The 16,374-nt window shown below is 40.6% G+C and overlaps 1 protein-coding gene across 2 annotated transcripts in view; it reads left to right on the forward strand.

The window, feature by feature from the left end:
* Window positions 1-16,374, forward strand: part of rxfp1 (relaxin family peptide receptor 1) — a 56,086-nt gene that overhangs the window by 34,022 nt on the left and 5,690 nt on the right. For both annotated transcript variants that reach the window (XR_009205261.1, XM_058396367.1), the window contains exons 7-16: window positions 1,815-1,886; window positions 2,208-2,279; window positions 2,400-2,468; window positions 4,883-4,954; window positions 6,096-6,167; window positions 7,214-7,285; window positions 7,475-7,546; window positions 8,631-8,702; window positions 10,778-11,007; window positions 15,084-15,494. Coding sequence is in view for 1 of the 2 variants with exons in the window: in XM_058396367.1 (XP_058252350.1) it covers window positions 1,815-1,886; window positions 2,208-2,279; window positions 2,400-2,468; window positions 4,883-4,954; window positions 6,096-6,167; window positions 7,214-7,285; window positions 7,475-7,546; window positions 8,631-8,702; window positions 10,778-11,007; window positions 15,084-15,494 (1,214 nt within the window). In the remaining variant the exon portion in view is untranslated. The remainder of the gene's footprint in view (window positions 1-1,814; window positions 1,887-2,207; window positions 2,280-2,399; window positions 2,469-4,882; window positions 4,955-6,095; window positions 6,168-7,213; window positions 7,286-7,474; window positions 7,547-8,630; window positions 8,703-10,777; window positions 11,008-15,083; window positions 15,495-16,374) is intronic.

A 16,374-nucleotide genomic window follows, 5' to 3' on the forward strand; every position in this document is an offset into this window, starting at 1 on the left:
ACGTTTGTAATTATCTCTAATTGTCCGTCTCCTTTTTTTTTTTTTTAATGTGACCTTCGATTGCGCAGATTTTTTCTTTTACAAAATCTGTCCCAAGGTACAATTTCAGAGGAATAACTTGCTATTTATGTTCTTAGAAACCTGATAAAAGACACGCCTCCTCCATTTTGGAATTCAGATCTCATCTTAAAGCCTACTTGTACATGCTGGCATTTGAGCAGAGCTCAGAGGTGATATTCTTATTTATAGCAAATTTTATTTTGGGATTTTTCCCAATTTTTTTCCTCAATTTGTCACCTGCCGGTTCTAATTCCCACTCAGCAGCCAGCCCTGCCCTTATCATCCCACACTGGGTGGGTGACAGCTAATACCTTTCTCTCTTCTGAGACATATTAAAGCCATCCAAATGCATTTTTATAAACTGCTGAGACACAGGGTCATGTAAAATACTAAAGGAATGAGCGAACTGCCCTCTTCCTCTTACATGACCTCATGATTGGCTCGTGTCTCTGTGATTGATGGGGGGGTGAGAGTACTAAAAACTATGCACTTAGTTTATGCAGTATGTACTCTAGTGTATGAATTTTAGAAGCATAGTAACGTCTCAAATAGTATATGAAAGTCAAAGGCAAATGATGCCAAATGCAAATTATTTGCTTTCTTTGCTACTTACACTAATGTTCCAAGGTTTGGGATTTCTTGGAAATTTCCATGTTTTTCAGTTGTGCACCAGGCCTCAAACTCCTTTTTCTGTTTTGGTTAGAACCAGTTTGCACTGTTCTATGAAAGGATTAGTTAACAGCATGGTGAAATACGCCAATCAGGCATAACATTATGAGAGGTAAAGTGAATAAGACTGATGATCTCCTCATCATGGCACCTGTTAGTGGGTGGGATATATTAGGCAGCAAGTGAACATTTTGTCCTCAAAGTTGATGTTAGAAGCAGGAAAAATGGGCAAGTGTAAGGATTTGAGCGAGTTTGACCAAGGGCCAAATTGTGATGGCTAGACCACTGGATCAGAGCATCTCCAAAACTGCAGCTCTTGTGGGGTGTTCCGGGTCTGCAGTGGTCAGTATCTATCAAAAGTGGTCCAAGGAAGGAACAGTGGTGAACCGGCAACAGGCTCATTGATGCACGTGGGGAGTGAAGGCTGGCCCGTGTGATCCGATCCAACAGACGAGCTACTGTTGCTCAAATTTCTGAAGAAGTTAATGCTGGTTCTGATAGAAAGGTTTCAGAATACACAGTGCAGGACGGGGGTCAGGGCTGTTTTGGTAGCAAAAGGGGGACTAACACTATATTAGCCAGATGGTCATAATGTTATGCCTGGTTAGTGTAAGTTCTTACCATGAAAAGAGAGGAAGTTCTATATTTCTGACTATTTTGAGCCTGGAAACAAAGCCAACCTTTATATGCTAAACTATAACCTAAGGAAGTGAATTTTTATTGCTCCCTGTGCGAGCGCAATGTGAAAAGGTTTTCTCTCATCAGTTAGCCTGATAAAATGATCACTTGGATTAGCAAACATGAGATTGAAACAGAGGACTGATAGTGGCTGATAATAGGCCTAAATTAATCATCTGTTTAATTTGATGCTTTTGAAATGGATAAAATGGGTTTCTTAAGGAAAACCAGGGAATTTCCAAATGATCCCAATCTTTTGACCGATAGTGTGCTCAACTGCAGTGTAAGGAACCCTTCTAGTTCTCTGAGGATGAATGAGCGATGCTGATTAATGCCAATTAGCTTGTTTTTTGTAGACTGTACATCGACAATACTCAGAGCCATGCTTTCTTTGTTTGTTTTTTTAGGTATTTGAGCTACAATCGGATCTCTAGCCTAATGCCAGGAGTGTTCCAGGACCTGCACAAACTGGAATGGCTGTAAGCAGTTCAACTTCCATATTTCTAATTGATTAGAGGATGTAAGTTGGACACTATAAAGCTGGCACAAATGGAAACTTGTCTCATTAGCGTTATTGTATGTTATCATCTCATTCATCACTTGTTCGTCATGTAATACATGAAGAAGTGAATCTGGCTCCGAAAGTCGTTCCATTACAAGTCTGCTGATTAAATCCTTTTAGAGGCCAGAGCCTTCATGCATCAGTTAGCATTCAATGAGCCAACGCTTGAAAACACATGCTATTCTTTCAGCTTTTAATGTTTATTAATGAGCTACTTGGCATTTTTATTCATTTGCAGGATTTTGGAAAACAACAAAATACACCAGGTTTCTTCTCTGACCTTTTCAGGCTTGAGCTCCCTCGTGCTGCTGTGAGTTTTCGTCTTCTAATTGTTGCTTTTTTGTTTCGGAACGTGTGTCTGGCAGTGATGTGTTAAAATAACTATTATGCCTTTAAGTGTGTTTGTGTGGTGTGTACTGCTTTGTTGCAGAGTTCTTTTGAATAACGCTCTGATGAACGTTGACGATATATGCCTGGAGATGCCACGGTTAAATTGGCTGTAAGTCTGAAGTCTTAAAATATCTGGATGTTTACGTATTCTGCAGACTCGGCATGCGATTTTTTTTCTTTTTTCCAGTTTGATTCTGTGGATTGGATTCGGTGTATGCTAATAGATATGCTGTGAATTTTCACACTGGCTTTTATTTACTCGTTTTTCTGTTTTTCTTTCGTTTTAGTGGAGGAGTTACTGTTAAATCCATTTTTATCCCATTTTTATTCATAAGAATAAACATTATAATAAGCAGTATTTATTATGCATCACATGATGAAAAGAAAAGTTTGTAAAAAATCATTATTTATTTTATTCCTTTTTTTATTAATTATCCTACAAACTTTTACTACGCTCTACTATGGTTAAATATACTGTTATTACTCATTATAAATTTTGATAATTATGTTTTATTTAATAATAATTATTTATTATTAAATTCCTCTTGACATCTGTTTTAAATGACAATATTTCTGTAGATTTTCTAAATATATATATATATATATACACTATATTGCCAAAAGTATTCGCTCACCCATCCAAATAATCAGAATCAGGTGTTTCAATCACTTCCATGGCCACAGGTGTATAAAATCAAGCACCTAGGCATGCAGACTGTTTTTACAAACATTTGTGAAAGAATGGGTCGCTCTCAGGAGCTCAGTGAATTCCAGCGTGGAACTGTGATAGGATGCCACCTGTGCAACAAATCCAGTCGTGAAATTTCCTCGCTCCTAAATATTCCACAGTCAACTGTCAGCTGTATTATAAGAACGTGGAAGTGTTTGGGAACGACAGCAACTCAGCCACGAAGTGGTAGGCCATGTAAACTGACGGAGCGGGGTCAGCGGATGCTGAGGCGCATAGTGTGAAGAGGTCGCCAACTTTCTGCAGAGTCAATCGCTACAGACCTCCAAACTTCATGTGGCCTTCAGATTAGCTCAAGAACAGTGCGCAGAGAGCTTCATGGAATGGGTTTCCATGGCCGAGCAGCTGCATCCAAGCCATACATCACCAAGTGCAATGCAAAGCGTCGGATGCAGTGGTGTAAAGCACGCCGCCACTGGACTCTAGAGCAGTGGAGACGCGTTCTCTGGAGTGACGAATCGCGCTTCTCCATCTGGCAATCTGATGGACGAGTCTGGGTTTGGCGGTTGCCAGGAGAACGGTACTTGTCTGACTGCATTGTGCCAAGTGTAAAGTTTGGTGGAGGGGGGATTATGGTGTGGGGTTGTTTTTCAGGAGCTGGGCTTGGCCCCTTAGTTCCAGTGAAAGGAACTCTGAATGCTTCAGCATACCAAGACATTTTGGACAATTCCATGCTCCCAACTTTGTGGGAACAGTTTGGAGCTGGCCCCTTCCTCTTCCAACATGACTGTGCACCAGTGACCAAAGCAAGGTCCATAAAGACATGGATGACAGAGTCTGGTGTGGATGAACTTGACTGGCCTGCACAGAGTCCTGACCTCAACCCGATAGAACACCTTTGGGATGAATTAGAGCGGAGACTGAGAGCCAGGCCTTCTCGTCCAACATCAGTGCCTGACATCACAAATGTGCTTCTGGAAGAATCGTCAAAAATTCCCATAAACACACTCCTAAACCTTGTGGACAGCCTTCCCAGAAGAGTTGAAGCTGTTATAGCTGCAAAGGGTGGACCGACGTCATATTGAACCCTATGGATTAGGAATGGGATGTCACTTAAGTTCATATGCGAGTCAAGGCAGGTGAGCGAATACTTTTGGCAATATAGTGTATATAGGCTTACATTATGACCAATTGCCTAATATTGTGTTGGTCCCCCTTTTGCTGCCAAAACAGCCCTGATTCATCGAGGCATGGACTCCACTAGATCCCTGATGGTGTGCTGTGGTATCTGGCACCAAGATGTTAGCAGCAGATCCTTTAAGTCCTGTAAGTTGTGAGGTGGGGCCTCCATGGGGCAACTTACAGAATTTAAAGGATATTTACAGGAATGAAAGGACACTTTTGATAGATACTGACCACTGCAGGCCGGGAACACCCCACAAGAGCTGCAGTTTTGGTGATGATCTGATCTTTGTCTTGGTCTTCGTCAAAAATCCTTACGCTTGTCCATTTTTCCTGCTTCTAACACATCAACTTTGAGGACAAAATGTTCACTTGCTGCCTGATATATCCCACCCACTAACAGGTGCCATGATGAGGAGATCATCAGTCTTATTCACACTGTAATTCACTGTAGTGCTCATAATGTTATGCAGGATCGGTGTATATTTATAATAAATTGTGGGGGATGCAAACTTTTGCACATGTATATAGAAAAGATTGACTAGTGAGTCAGATATTAAGGATCGAGGAGATAAATTTCACAACACAATGAAATAATCACCAATCTATGAACATAATATTGTGTGTGTGTGTGTGTGTGTGTGTGTTTACAGAGATATGGAAGGGAATCAGATGGAGATTGTGGATAATAGAACATTCTGGTCCTGTAGCATGCTCACTGTGCTGTAAGTACATTTCCCATTGCCTGCCCAGACACAGTTTTCTTCTTTCTCTTCGAAATGAATTATAGATTTTTGTTCTGTAAATTATTTTCACTTGAGTCATTTCACTTTGTAAACACTCTCAGGTTCCTGCTCCTTCTGCTTGTGTGTGTTTTTATGTGCAGTTTACATTATTTTATCATTTTATAGAATATTCTTCTGTTCTCAATGACTTTATAGCAGCTTTAAACTCTCCAGCCTTCGATTTTTTTCTTTAATAAGAAATAAATAAATTGTTAAGTCCTTCAGCTCTTCAGCTCTGACTCTTAGAAAGCGCTGGCACTATACACAAATAAACATCTCCTCACAGAAATCCTCACCTCATTAAGAAATACAGATGCTTTTAAATCCATTCATGTCTAGCGTCCATTCTATGAGTCTCTAGGCTATTTGTTGCTATAGAAACCATAACTTATTAGAACGACCGCATTGATAGAAACCACGCTAATGTCAGAGACGCTTTACTCGAAAAATAATTAACGTCTGTCTTTGTCCCTCTCTCTCTCTCTCTCTATTCAACCCCACTTCAACTTTCTTTGCCCATCTGCATCTCTCTCTCTTTATCTCTCTCGCATTTTCTATCTATCTATCTATCTATCTATCTATCTATCTATCTATCTATCTATCTATCTATCTATCTATCTATCTATCTATCTCTCTCCTTCTTGCTCTCGCTCTCTCTGCTTTTCTCTTGCTCTCTATTTCTCTCTCTCTCTCATTTTTTCTTCTTGCTCTCTCGCTTTCTCTCCCTGTTTTTCTCTTGCTCTCTCTCTCTCTCCTTTTCCATCCTGCTCTCTCTCTCTCTCTGTTTCCTTCCTGCTCGGTCTCTTTCTCTCTCTGTTTTTCTCTTGCTCTCTCTCTCTTCTTCCCTTTCTCTCTATCTCTCTCTGTTTCCTTCTTGCCCCCCCCCTCTGTTTCCTTCTTGTTCTCTCTCTCTCTCTCTCTCCCTCTCTCTCTGTTTCCTTCTTGTTCTCTCTTTCTCTGTCTGTCTCTCTCTCTCTCTCTCTCTCTCTCTCCCCCTCTCTCTCTCTCTGTTTCCTTCTTGTTCTCTCTTTCTCTGTCTGTCTCTCTCTCTCTCTCTCTCTCTCTCTCTCTTTCTCTCCAGAGTCCTTCAGAGAAACAGGATCAGTCATATCCATGAGCAGGCGTTCTCTCTGCTGCGGAAGCTGGGAGAGCTGTACGTTCTGAGTCAGTTTGATCTCCCGCAGTACAGTTTTGCAAAAATAATCAACACAAAATATTCTCCAGAGTTTAAAGCCTGACCTGTTTTCTTTTTTTTTCTTTTTTTTTTTTTAGAGAACCAAATTAAGAAATCTTGGTCCCGTTTGCTCATCAGTCCTAAAGTCAGCACAATTTGGCCCAGTTATTTTTCTTTTTTTTGCCAACTCAAGTGTGAAATGAGATTTGTTCTTCTACAAAGAGTGTAGAACTTCAAAGATACACTCGACTCCAAAACATCGTGAAAATGAGAGAAAAATTAATAGCCCCATATGAGCCTAAACATTTGGGGATTTAAGTAGCACAATTTTTCCACACTGTTTTCAAAATTATTGGCACCCTGCAATTAGTATTTAACGAAGCCTCCACAGGGGAAAATATCAGCATGTAATTTAATGTCTAACAAGATTGCTGATTTGTTTCAAAAGTGTTTAATTACATTAAACACATGAAGGGCATTCAGCATAAAAACCAGTGCCAAATGGAAACATGAGGACCAAATGATCCGCTGTGGTGACCCTGAACAGGGAGTAGCCGAAACATCTGAAATATCCATCAGGTTTAGAGGTCTTAACCTTTTATCAGACCTAAACAGAGTTTGCAGTGTCCTAATATTGCCTAGTATTCAAAATACCACTGATCTTCGCTAGAGTTTATTTCCGAAACTTCTTCACCTCCTATTTTATCCTCTTCACTGTGCAATGATTTAGAATGTTATTAGTCCAATAATTATTGGGTAATAATTATGTGTCATTTTTCCAACCATTGCTTTTTAATTTTTCCGGCAATGTTAGTCTCTTTTGGGTTGGACTTATTTGGTTTCACAAACAAAAAGGAGATTAACACTTGGCACTAGAACAAAAAATATTGATCAAATCAATTGTGCTTCTTTTTCTACAGGGTGCCAATACTTTTGCCTGTATCTCCCTGAATGCTTCTTAAGTTAATTCTATCATTCGTTTTTTTTTCTTCTTCTTCTTCTTCTTCTTCTTCTTCTTCCTGCAGAGACTTATCCAGTAACAGAATTGAGAAAATCTCACCAGATCTTTTTGTAAATCTAGGAGATTTGCTGCAGCTGTAAGTCCTTTGCTTCCTGAGTCTCTCGCCTTGTTGTCATTCTTATCACTAAAAACTGCTTGAACCATCAAGCAGCCTGAATTGTTCTCAATCAATGTACAATCCCCATGAACTGTAACTACCATCAGCTGCGTGATGAATATCAGCCATTTTAAAGCAATTGACGATTTCTTTGCTTTCGCTTCACAGGAATATTTCATACAACCCAATTCAGGAGCTGCAAGCGGACCATTTTGACAAACTGCACAAGCTGAAGTCACTGTAAGTCAAGTTCATTGACTATGTACATTGATTATGTGAATACTTCACATTCTCAGAGCAGATCTCAAGCTAAATGCATAGAAACGTGCTGGTTTGGGAAATACGTAACTAAGAAACAATGAAATTTACATTATAAACCCTCTTTGGAACTCTCCCAGCAACCACTAACACTCTAGCACTCAATCACCAGACTTTTCACTTTTTCACCTGTTTTTAATTGTAGATGATTGTTATGGAACCTATTTAAGCCCTTTGTTTCTTTATTCCGTGTCTGTTATCTGAGCTGGTTGTTTATAATTTGTTTTGGCTGTTTAGACATTCACATATAAGTTCGTATTCATTCTTTGTCCTTCGTTCCATTACTTTTGAGTATTCCTAATTTTATGACTTTTTTTTGTTGTTTGCACTTTTTTTTGTGCCTGTTCCTACTTCTGTTTGCTACACTCATTTTTCTTACGCCCTGTCACCTCTTTGTGTTATCAAACATCTGCATTTGCATCCATCTCTGAGAGTCTGTGTCATGGCGGTCTTTAATATTCTATTAATCTTAAGGTTTAATCTTTAATCTTATATTTATACAAGAAAACTTATACAAGAAAACTTTTTTTCCTGTTTCAGTTAGGACGAAATATGTTTAGATTATTACAGAACTACAAACAGTGAAGTACAACACAGAGAAATGCCATAAATAGAGTACAAATTGTACAGTAGTCTACAGAGGTGGCTGCGGGCCACTATATAGCTAGCAGCCTGTGAAGCCCAAAGCGCTTTTAGAACAACAAGCATTCAGATTCAATTTTGATCGTCATCTCGCTATGAGACTCAGAGTTACATTCTTTAAGACTCGTTCACCTCGTCTATATCTCATGAGCGACATGCAATCAGATGAAACCGGAGGGGAAAAAAATAGCAGCATATAGTTTTAGTAATGGTGCAGCGCGATATCACACTGTCTGCAGAAGGTCGTCTGTTTTCATTTCACGCGTCAAAGCTTTCTGTAAAAGGCCCCCAAAAAAAGTACTGTCTTGTTTTCAAGGCTATATGAAATATGCTAATGCCTAAGAGAAAACCGTTCATCTTTCAGGAGCATCGAGGGCATCGAGATTGCGAACATTCACAGGAGAATGTTTGAACCGCTCAAAAATCTCACACATATGTAAGTCCTTCTTGTTTTCTTCTCAGAATGTTAAAATTTGTTTTCGCAAACACGAGATGGAAAGCTCCCTTCTCCGGATAAAGTAGTTTATCCCAGCATTAAGTGCTAATTCTCTTCTTGAGAACGGTGTGTGTGAACGGCGGCGTCCTTCTCCACAGTCTGTCAAAAGTGGCTAGCTAAAATGCTAAGTTTTTCGAGGGAATAAAAGTGTTATTTCTTTCAATTGTCTCATGTTTTCTTTATTATTTAAAGAATAATAAATCATATGTTTTAGATGCTGAGGAACATCCTTGAATTTACATACGTTTTTACATTATCATGCTCTTGTTTTTCATGTCAGCAAGTTAACAGGAAAAAAAACACACTTTTCTTTTTAAATACAGATTTAAGTAATGATTTGAGGCTTAAAGGTGCCAGATATCTGAAAAAAACACACTTTTCTTTTTAAATACAGATTTAAGTAATGATTTGAGGCTTAAAGGTGCCAGATATCTCAATTTTGTCACTATTATGTCTCAGTCAGTCTTTATGCTTCGAGTCGGCCCCTCTCCCACATTTCCCCACTCATGAGCACAAAGTATTGGTTCACTAAGAGTTAGCGTTAGCATGGTTTGTCATGACATTACCACATTAGCGGCTAGGCTAACTGAATGATTGCTCTTAGTTTCTGATTCATGGCACTTCAGCTTGATTTCTCATCGGTTTGATGTTTGAATTTCCTTCAAATGAAGCTCTATAGTTCTATAGTCTATATTCTTTTGAAGCGTGAGGCTTAGCGCTCTAAAGATTATTAGTTAGCTTGAAAACAATAGCACTACACAGATACTAACATGTTCGTGAATAAATTGGCGTGGAAATAAATCAATTTAGAGTGATGTTTGGCAGCATGTGCTGGATCAAGTGCTACAAAGCCATGTTATTTAATTTAGCCAAATGTTTTATTGTTTGTTAGGACAGAGATGTATACATCAGGAGTAAAGAAAAAAAATTAATATTTAATAATTCATTCATGTACCTTTCATCACATAATCATGGAAAAAAATATAAATAAATAAATTCCAAACATACCCTTTATGTTTTGTCTTTAAAAAAAAAAAAAAAGAGGGAGCATTTTCTATTCCTTTTTTTTAGCCCTAAAGACAAGCTCTAGTGGTTGTCTATTAAAACACTGTACTTGAGACAAATCCTGGCAACCTCGGAGATCTGAACCACATGCAGATTGTTAGCATATACTGAATGATCCAGTTGAAAATGGACTTAAGCAGCTGTGTAACCGAGACTGGATTTAAGTCTCCAGCTCTGAATGCAGCGCCGCTCCTGTAGCTATGTTGCATATCCATGCATCAATAAGAACTCCAGTATACATAATTCAGATCCATATCCATGTCCCAGCAGAAGTGAAATGAGTAACTGATTTACAGTGGAACTTCGGCATACAAATTTAATTCATTCTGGAGTTCTTAAGGCAAAAATTTGTATTGCGAAATGAATTTTCCCATAAGGAATATTGTTAAAACAGATCATCCGTTCCCGCCGCCCAAAAATATGACCAATATTCCCAATACGAAGCGTATGTAAACTGTATGGCTGCTTACAAAGAACTGACCCAAGCCAAGCATTCCATGTCAAGGCTCCTCACAGGAAGTCGTGCCACCAAGCTTGGGCTAAAAATAGAACAGACCGCCCACACCACCAAACTGTCAACAAAAAACGCGAGAAAAATCACCTAGGTTTTGAACGCATGCTGAAGGTAATGTTGGTATTGTGGGTAGCTTACAGCTTTCAATGACTGAAAGAAAAATTGTAAAATTTAGAAACTCACTTCGGTTGGCTTTGCTTGGTTTTACACTGACGCAAACAAGTTTTGAACGGCTCCCGGACGTACGCGCAACTTAGCCGGCGTTCAGCTCATTTCCTGTGCTGGAAATGCTTCATATGCTGATGCAATTTTCTTGCGAAAATAAGGTGAAAATTTGTAAGGGAGGGCATTCCTATGCCGAAGTTCCACTGTATGTGGCAAAATCTCTTCTATCACTCATACTCAATATGCTTGTTTTTCCTTTCCCTGATCACAGCTATTTTAAAAAGTTCCAGTATTGTGGCTACGCCCCTCATGTACGCAGCTGCAAGCCCAATACAGATGGCATCTCATCGTTGGAGGACCTCCTGGCCAACATCGTGCTGCGTGTCTTCGTCTGGGTCGTGTCTGCCACCACCTGCTTTGGTAACATCTTTGTCATCTGCATGCGCTCGTACATCCGCTCGGAGAACAAGCTCCATGCCATGTGCATCATTTCCCTTTGCTGTAAGTCTTACGGTCTTTCAATATTCACACACTGTTTATGAAATAAAGGTACATTTCTTTATTAAGATAAATCAGCAAAAATCTTGTTATGGTAAGCGAGACTTTGTATAACATGCCCATGGTTTTACTTTTCTGGCCACAAGCTTCAGAATCTTTTTGGCTGATGCACTTCCATATGTGTGTGTGTGTGTGTGTGTGTGTGTGTGTGTACTCTACATTCACAATTCTGGCATTTGGCAGGGGCCCTTATCCAGAGTGACTTATATTTTTATCTCATTTTTTACAACTTAGCAATTAAGGGGTTAAGGTCCTTGCTCAGGGGCCCAGCCGTGGCAGCTTGGTGGACCTGGGATTTGGTAGTGCAGGGCAGGAAAAAGGCAATCAGAATACAAGTGTAATCAACAATGAAAAACAATAACAAGCCTCTGTGACGCAGAGCTCTAGATGAGCCACTGCTGATTAGAGGCATGGTGATTCAGAGCGAAGTGATGGCATGACTGAGTCAGGCTCGGGGTCTGCATTTTGATGAGGAAGTGACTTTTGTTTTTCCACCTGAAGGTAGATATATAGCACCTTCATCATTATATACCTCGGTATGGTTTTGCAGTTCTGAGGCTCTAAACTGTGTCGTGTTTTTTTGTGCTCTCTTTCTCGACACAGCTTGAAAACATGAGGGTTTATATAAATGTCCTACATGCCAGCTTGCACAGTATTTTTCCGAAGCGCTGACACACTTTTCCTTCTGGTTGCTTCAGAAATCAATCATGTGTCCTCTGGTCAGCCATTTCTGGCCGAATTTATACTTTATACAATTTCAGATTGGGCACTCTTAGATGAACAAAAGTTTCTATTATTCGTCTCTTTTTCAGCCCTCTCTGCCTCCTTTTCTCGGGCTCTCAGCCTGATTGAGCGTGAAATGAAAAGCTGCTGTTTGGATACATCTCTTTGATATGTTCTAAATATCAGGATATTAAAGTTTCAGATGTGGTCCAGGTCATCTGTATGCCAGAGAGAGAGCAAGAGAGAGAGAGAGAGAGAGAGAGAGAGAGAGAAAGCGAGAGATGCTGAATGAGGCAGGTTCAGATTTGATCAGAAGGTTTGCTGGAGTGTAAAGCAATTCTCAACAGTCTTGGGCTTTGATGTCTACATCATGCTTTGAAGGCAGTAATTGATTTTTCTGCATACATGCTTGAAGGCTGACATGCAGCCACGGGCTTGTCCGTGTAAACGAAAGTCGTCCAAGCCTTCGAGTCAAGCCTGGTCGGACATGTCCCAGGGCTCGAGAAGAATGACAGCTCAGATGTCAAGAAAGGGCGCAGTGACGACTTGAAAATCAAACATCATTGAATAGCTGTTGCTTACTTACGAAACTCATTATTGCTGTTTTATCTAGGGGTTTAAAGGGATGGTCTTACTGGGAAAACTTGGCTGTCAGTATGCCTGAGTGTCCTGGACCTGCTTTGAAAGGCAGATCAAAATGAATTGGAATGCAAATGGTCTGAGGAGACGTCTCGCTAAAGGGCTCAGAGTTGAGCGTGAACACAGTTTTGTGGACAAAGATGCTGGTGTTTGTGTTGTTCTTAGTCACTACAGTTTTTCAGTTCTTTGTTGTTTTTATTGTTTATTTGTGTTCTGATGTCACAATGTATAATCTCGATTCTCTCTCCAACCATCTCTCTCTCTTTCTCCATTTCAGTCTCTTTCTCTCTCTGCTAATTGCTCCTGCTGTATCGCTCTCTCTTTCTCCTTCATTCTCCCTCCACCTTGTTTACTTTACCTCTCTCTGTACAGCTCTCTTCTTCAATCTTTCCCTCATCTCTTTCTTTTTTCTCCTTCTTTTTTTTCCATCTCTTCTACTTTTCCTTTTTCTGTTTGCCCCCTTCTCTCTCTCTGACAGTTACTCCTTCTGTCTCTATCTTTTTCTCTCTCTATCTACTTCTCTCTTCATCCATCTCTTTTACTTTTCCTTATTCCATACATCTGTTTTCTTCAGACTTTCCCTAATGTCTCTCACTCTCAGTCTCTGTCTATCCCTCCATCTCTCTGTCTCTCTTTCCTACTTTCTCCCTCCATTTCTTTTATTTTTGCTCTGTTTGTGTATCTCTACTCAGTCTTATCTTCATCTCTCTTGTTCTGACAGTCACTCCTGCTACAGTGAGGGAAAAAAAATATTTGATCCCCTGCTGATTTTGTACGTTTGGCCACTGACAAAGAAATGATCAGTCTGTAATTTTAATGGTAGGTTTATCTGAACAGTGAGAGACAGAATAACAACAAAAAAATCCAGAAAAACACATTTCAAAAAAGATATACATTGATTTGCATTTTATTGAGTGAAATAAGTATTTGACCCCTTTGCAAAACATGACTTGGTGGCAAACCCTTGTTGGCAATCACAGATATCAGACATTTCTTATAGTTGGCCACCAGGTTTGCACACATCTCACATCTCAAGGAATTTGGGCCCACTCCTCTTTGCATCCACGACCCATTTTCAATGCCCTGGCTGAGGGAAGGAGGTTCTCACTCAAGATTTGACGGTACATGGCTCCATCCATCGTCCCTTTGATGCGGTACAGTTGTCCTGTCCCCTTAGCAGAAAAACACCCCAAAGCATAATGTTTCCACCTCCATGTTTGACGGTGGGGATGGTCTTCTTGGAGTCATAGGCAGCATTCTCCTCCTCCAAACACGGCGAGTTGAGTTGATGCCAAAGAGCTGGATTTTGGTCTCATTTGACCACATGACCTCTGAATCATTCAGATGTTCACTGGCAAACTTCAGATGGTCCTGTACATGTGCTTTCTTTAGCAGAGGGACCTTGCGGGCACTACTGGATTTCAGTCTTTCACGGCGTAGTGTGTTACCAATTGTTTTCTTGGTGATTATGGTCCCAGCTGCCTTGAGATCATTGACAAAGTCCTCCAGTGTAATTCTGGGCTGATTCCTCGCCGTTCTCATGATCACTGAAACTCCATGAGGTGAGATCTTGCATGGAGCCCCAGACCGAGGAAGATTGACAGTCCTTTTGTGTTTCTTCCATTTGGGAATAATCGCCCCAACTGTTGTCACCTTCTCACCAAGCGGCTTGGCGATGGTCTTGTAGCTCATTCCAGCCTTGTGTAGGTCTACAATCTTGTCCCTGACATCCATGGACAGCTCTTTGGTCTTGGCCATGATGGAGAGTTTGGAATCTGATTGATTGCTTCCTTCTGTGGACAGGTGTCTTTCATACAGTTAATGAGCTGAGATTAAGAGCACTCCCCGAGAGTGCTCCTACTGTAATCTCAGCTCCTTACCTGTATAAAAGACACCTGGGAGCCAGAAATCTTTCTGACTGATAGGGGGTCAAATACTTATTTCACTCATTAAAATGCAAATTAATGTAGAACTTTTCTGAAATGTGTTTTTCTAGATTTTTTGTTGTTATTCTGCCTCTCACTGTTCAAATACACCGACCATTAAAATTAGACTGATCATTTCTTTGTCAGTGGGCAAACGTACAAAATCAGCAGGGGATCAAATAATTTTTTCCCTCACTGTATGTCTATCTCTTTCTCTCTCTGTCAACTTCTTTTTCCATCCATCTCTTTTACGTTTCCTCTTTCTATACATCTTCTTTAAAATTTCCCTCATGCCTCTCATTTTCTGTTTCTGTCTCCACAAACTATCATCTATCCCTCCATCTCTCTCACTCTCTCTCTCTCTCTCTCTCTCTCTCTCTCTCTCTCTGACAGTCACTCCTGCTGTCTCTATCTCTTTCTGTCTGTGTCTACTTCTTTCTTCATCCATCTCTTTTATGTTTCCCCTCTCTCTCTCTCTCTCTCTCTCTCTCTCTCTCTCTCTTTATCCCTTTCTATTTCACTTCAATTAAAGCATGCTAATAAATAATCTCTCTCTACATATTCCTCCCTCTTTTTCTCTTCTGGTAATTTCATTACTGACTGCAAATCAACCTCTTTTTAAATACGTTTTTGAATAAATATGTGCATAATCCTCACATGTTTAAAAATAGAGTGCTGTGGAGCAGAATGAAAACATTTAACACAGCTTGAACCCTCTGCTTTCCTGAGCAGGTGCTGATGGTCTGATGGGTGTCTACCTGTTTGCGATTGGAGCGTATGACCTGAAGTTTCGCGGTGAGTATAACCGCCATGCACAGGCCTGGATGGACAGCTTGCCCTGTCAGGTGGTTGGCTCTCTGGCCATGCTGTCCACCGAGGTCTCTGTTCTTCTCCTCACTTACCTCACTTTGGAGAAATACATCTGCATCGTTTACCCGTTCCGCTACCTGACACCTGGGCGCAGACGTACCGTCACCATCCTGGTGGCCATCTGGATCCTGGGCTTTGTCATCGCGTTCCTGCCCCTAGTGTGTAAAGGAGATTTCAGGAACTTCTATGGGACCAATGGGGTTTGTTTTCCTTTGCATTCGGAGCAACCAGAGACTCCAGGAGCTCAGATCTACTCCATCGTCATCTTTCTGGGTGAGGCTTTAATTTAACCTTAAAATAATAATAATAACAGCATGACTCATGACATTGTAAGGCATGAAATAGGCTCTGGTTCCAAAAAAAACCATACCATTACTCTAAATCTGTAATGCAACAAAAACATCCATCATGAGTTTCTTAACCTGAGGGGTGGTGGTAACTCAACTCCTTGCACCGCCAAGCTGCCACTTTTGGTAGCAAGGCCCCAACCCCCCTTGCTCCAGAGGCACTGTGTCATGGTTGACCCCAAGGATGGAATATGCAAAGAAAGAATTGGGGTGGTGCTAGCTCAAGTGATTAAGGCTCTGGGTTGTTGATTGGAAGATCGGGGTTTAAGCCCCAGCATGCCAAGCTGCCACCGTGTGACCTTGAGCAAAGTCCCCTGCATCAAGACTGACCCTGAGTTCTGACCCCACCTCCAAGGATGCTATATTGCAAAGAAATAATTGGGGAGGTGGTAGGTCAAATGGTCAAGGCCTCCAACCTCCCTGCTCCAGGGGCACTGCATCATGGCGGACCCTGTGTTACTCCTGATTGGTCAGAAGATGTTCTGTAGCAGCACCTGGCTGAAAGGTTTTAATCAAATCACTTGTTTTCTTGTTAAGGTTTATTTCAAACATTTGAAAAGGCACTTTTTACACATTATTCTAGGTCAACAAGCTGTTCACAAGATATTCATGTTGAGAAGACCTCAATTTGTTTGGCGTGATGGAGGTCAGAGCGAGCCCTGAGGATCTGATAATAGTGTCATCATCTCTGCACTGGCTTTATCTGTTTTACTCTGGAAGATCTTTGCTAGACAATATCTTTGTCCAATTCACCTGGGTAAAAATGTTTATGAAGATCTCAATGATGTCTGCTGGAGATATCCATC

The sequence above is a fragment of the Hemibagrus wyckioides genome, linkage group LG08 (genome assembly GCF_019097595.1).
Source record: "Hemibagrus wyckioides isolate EC202008001 linkage group LG08, SWU_Hwy_1.0, whole genome shotgun sequence".
NCBI classification, from domain to species: Eukaryota; Metazoa; Chordata; class Actinopteri; order Siluriformes; family Bagridae; genus Hemibagrus; species Hemibagrus wyckioides.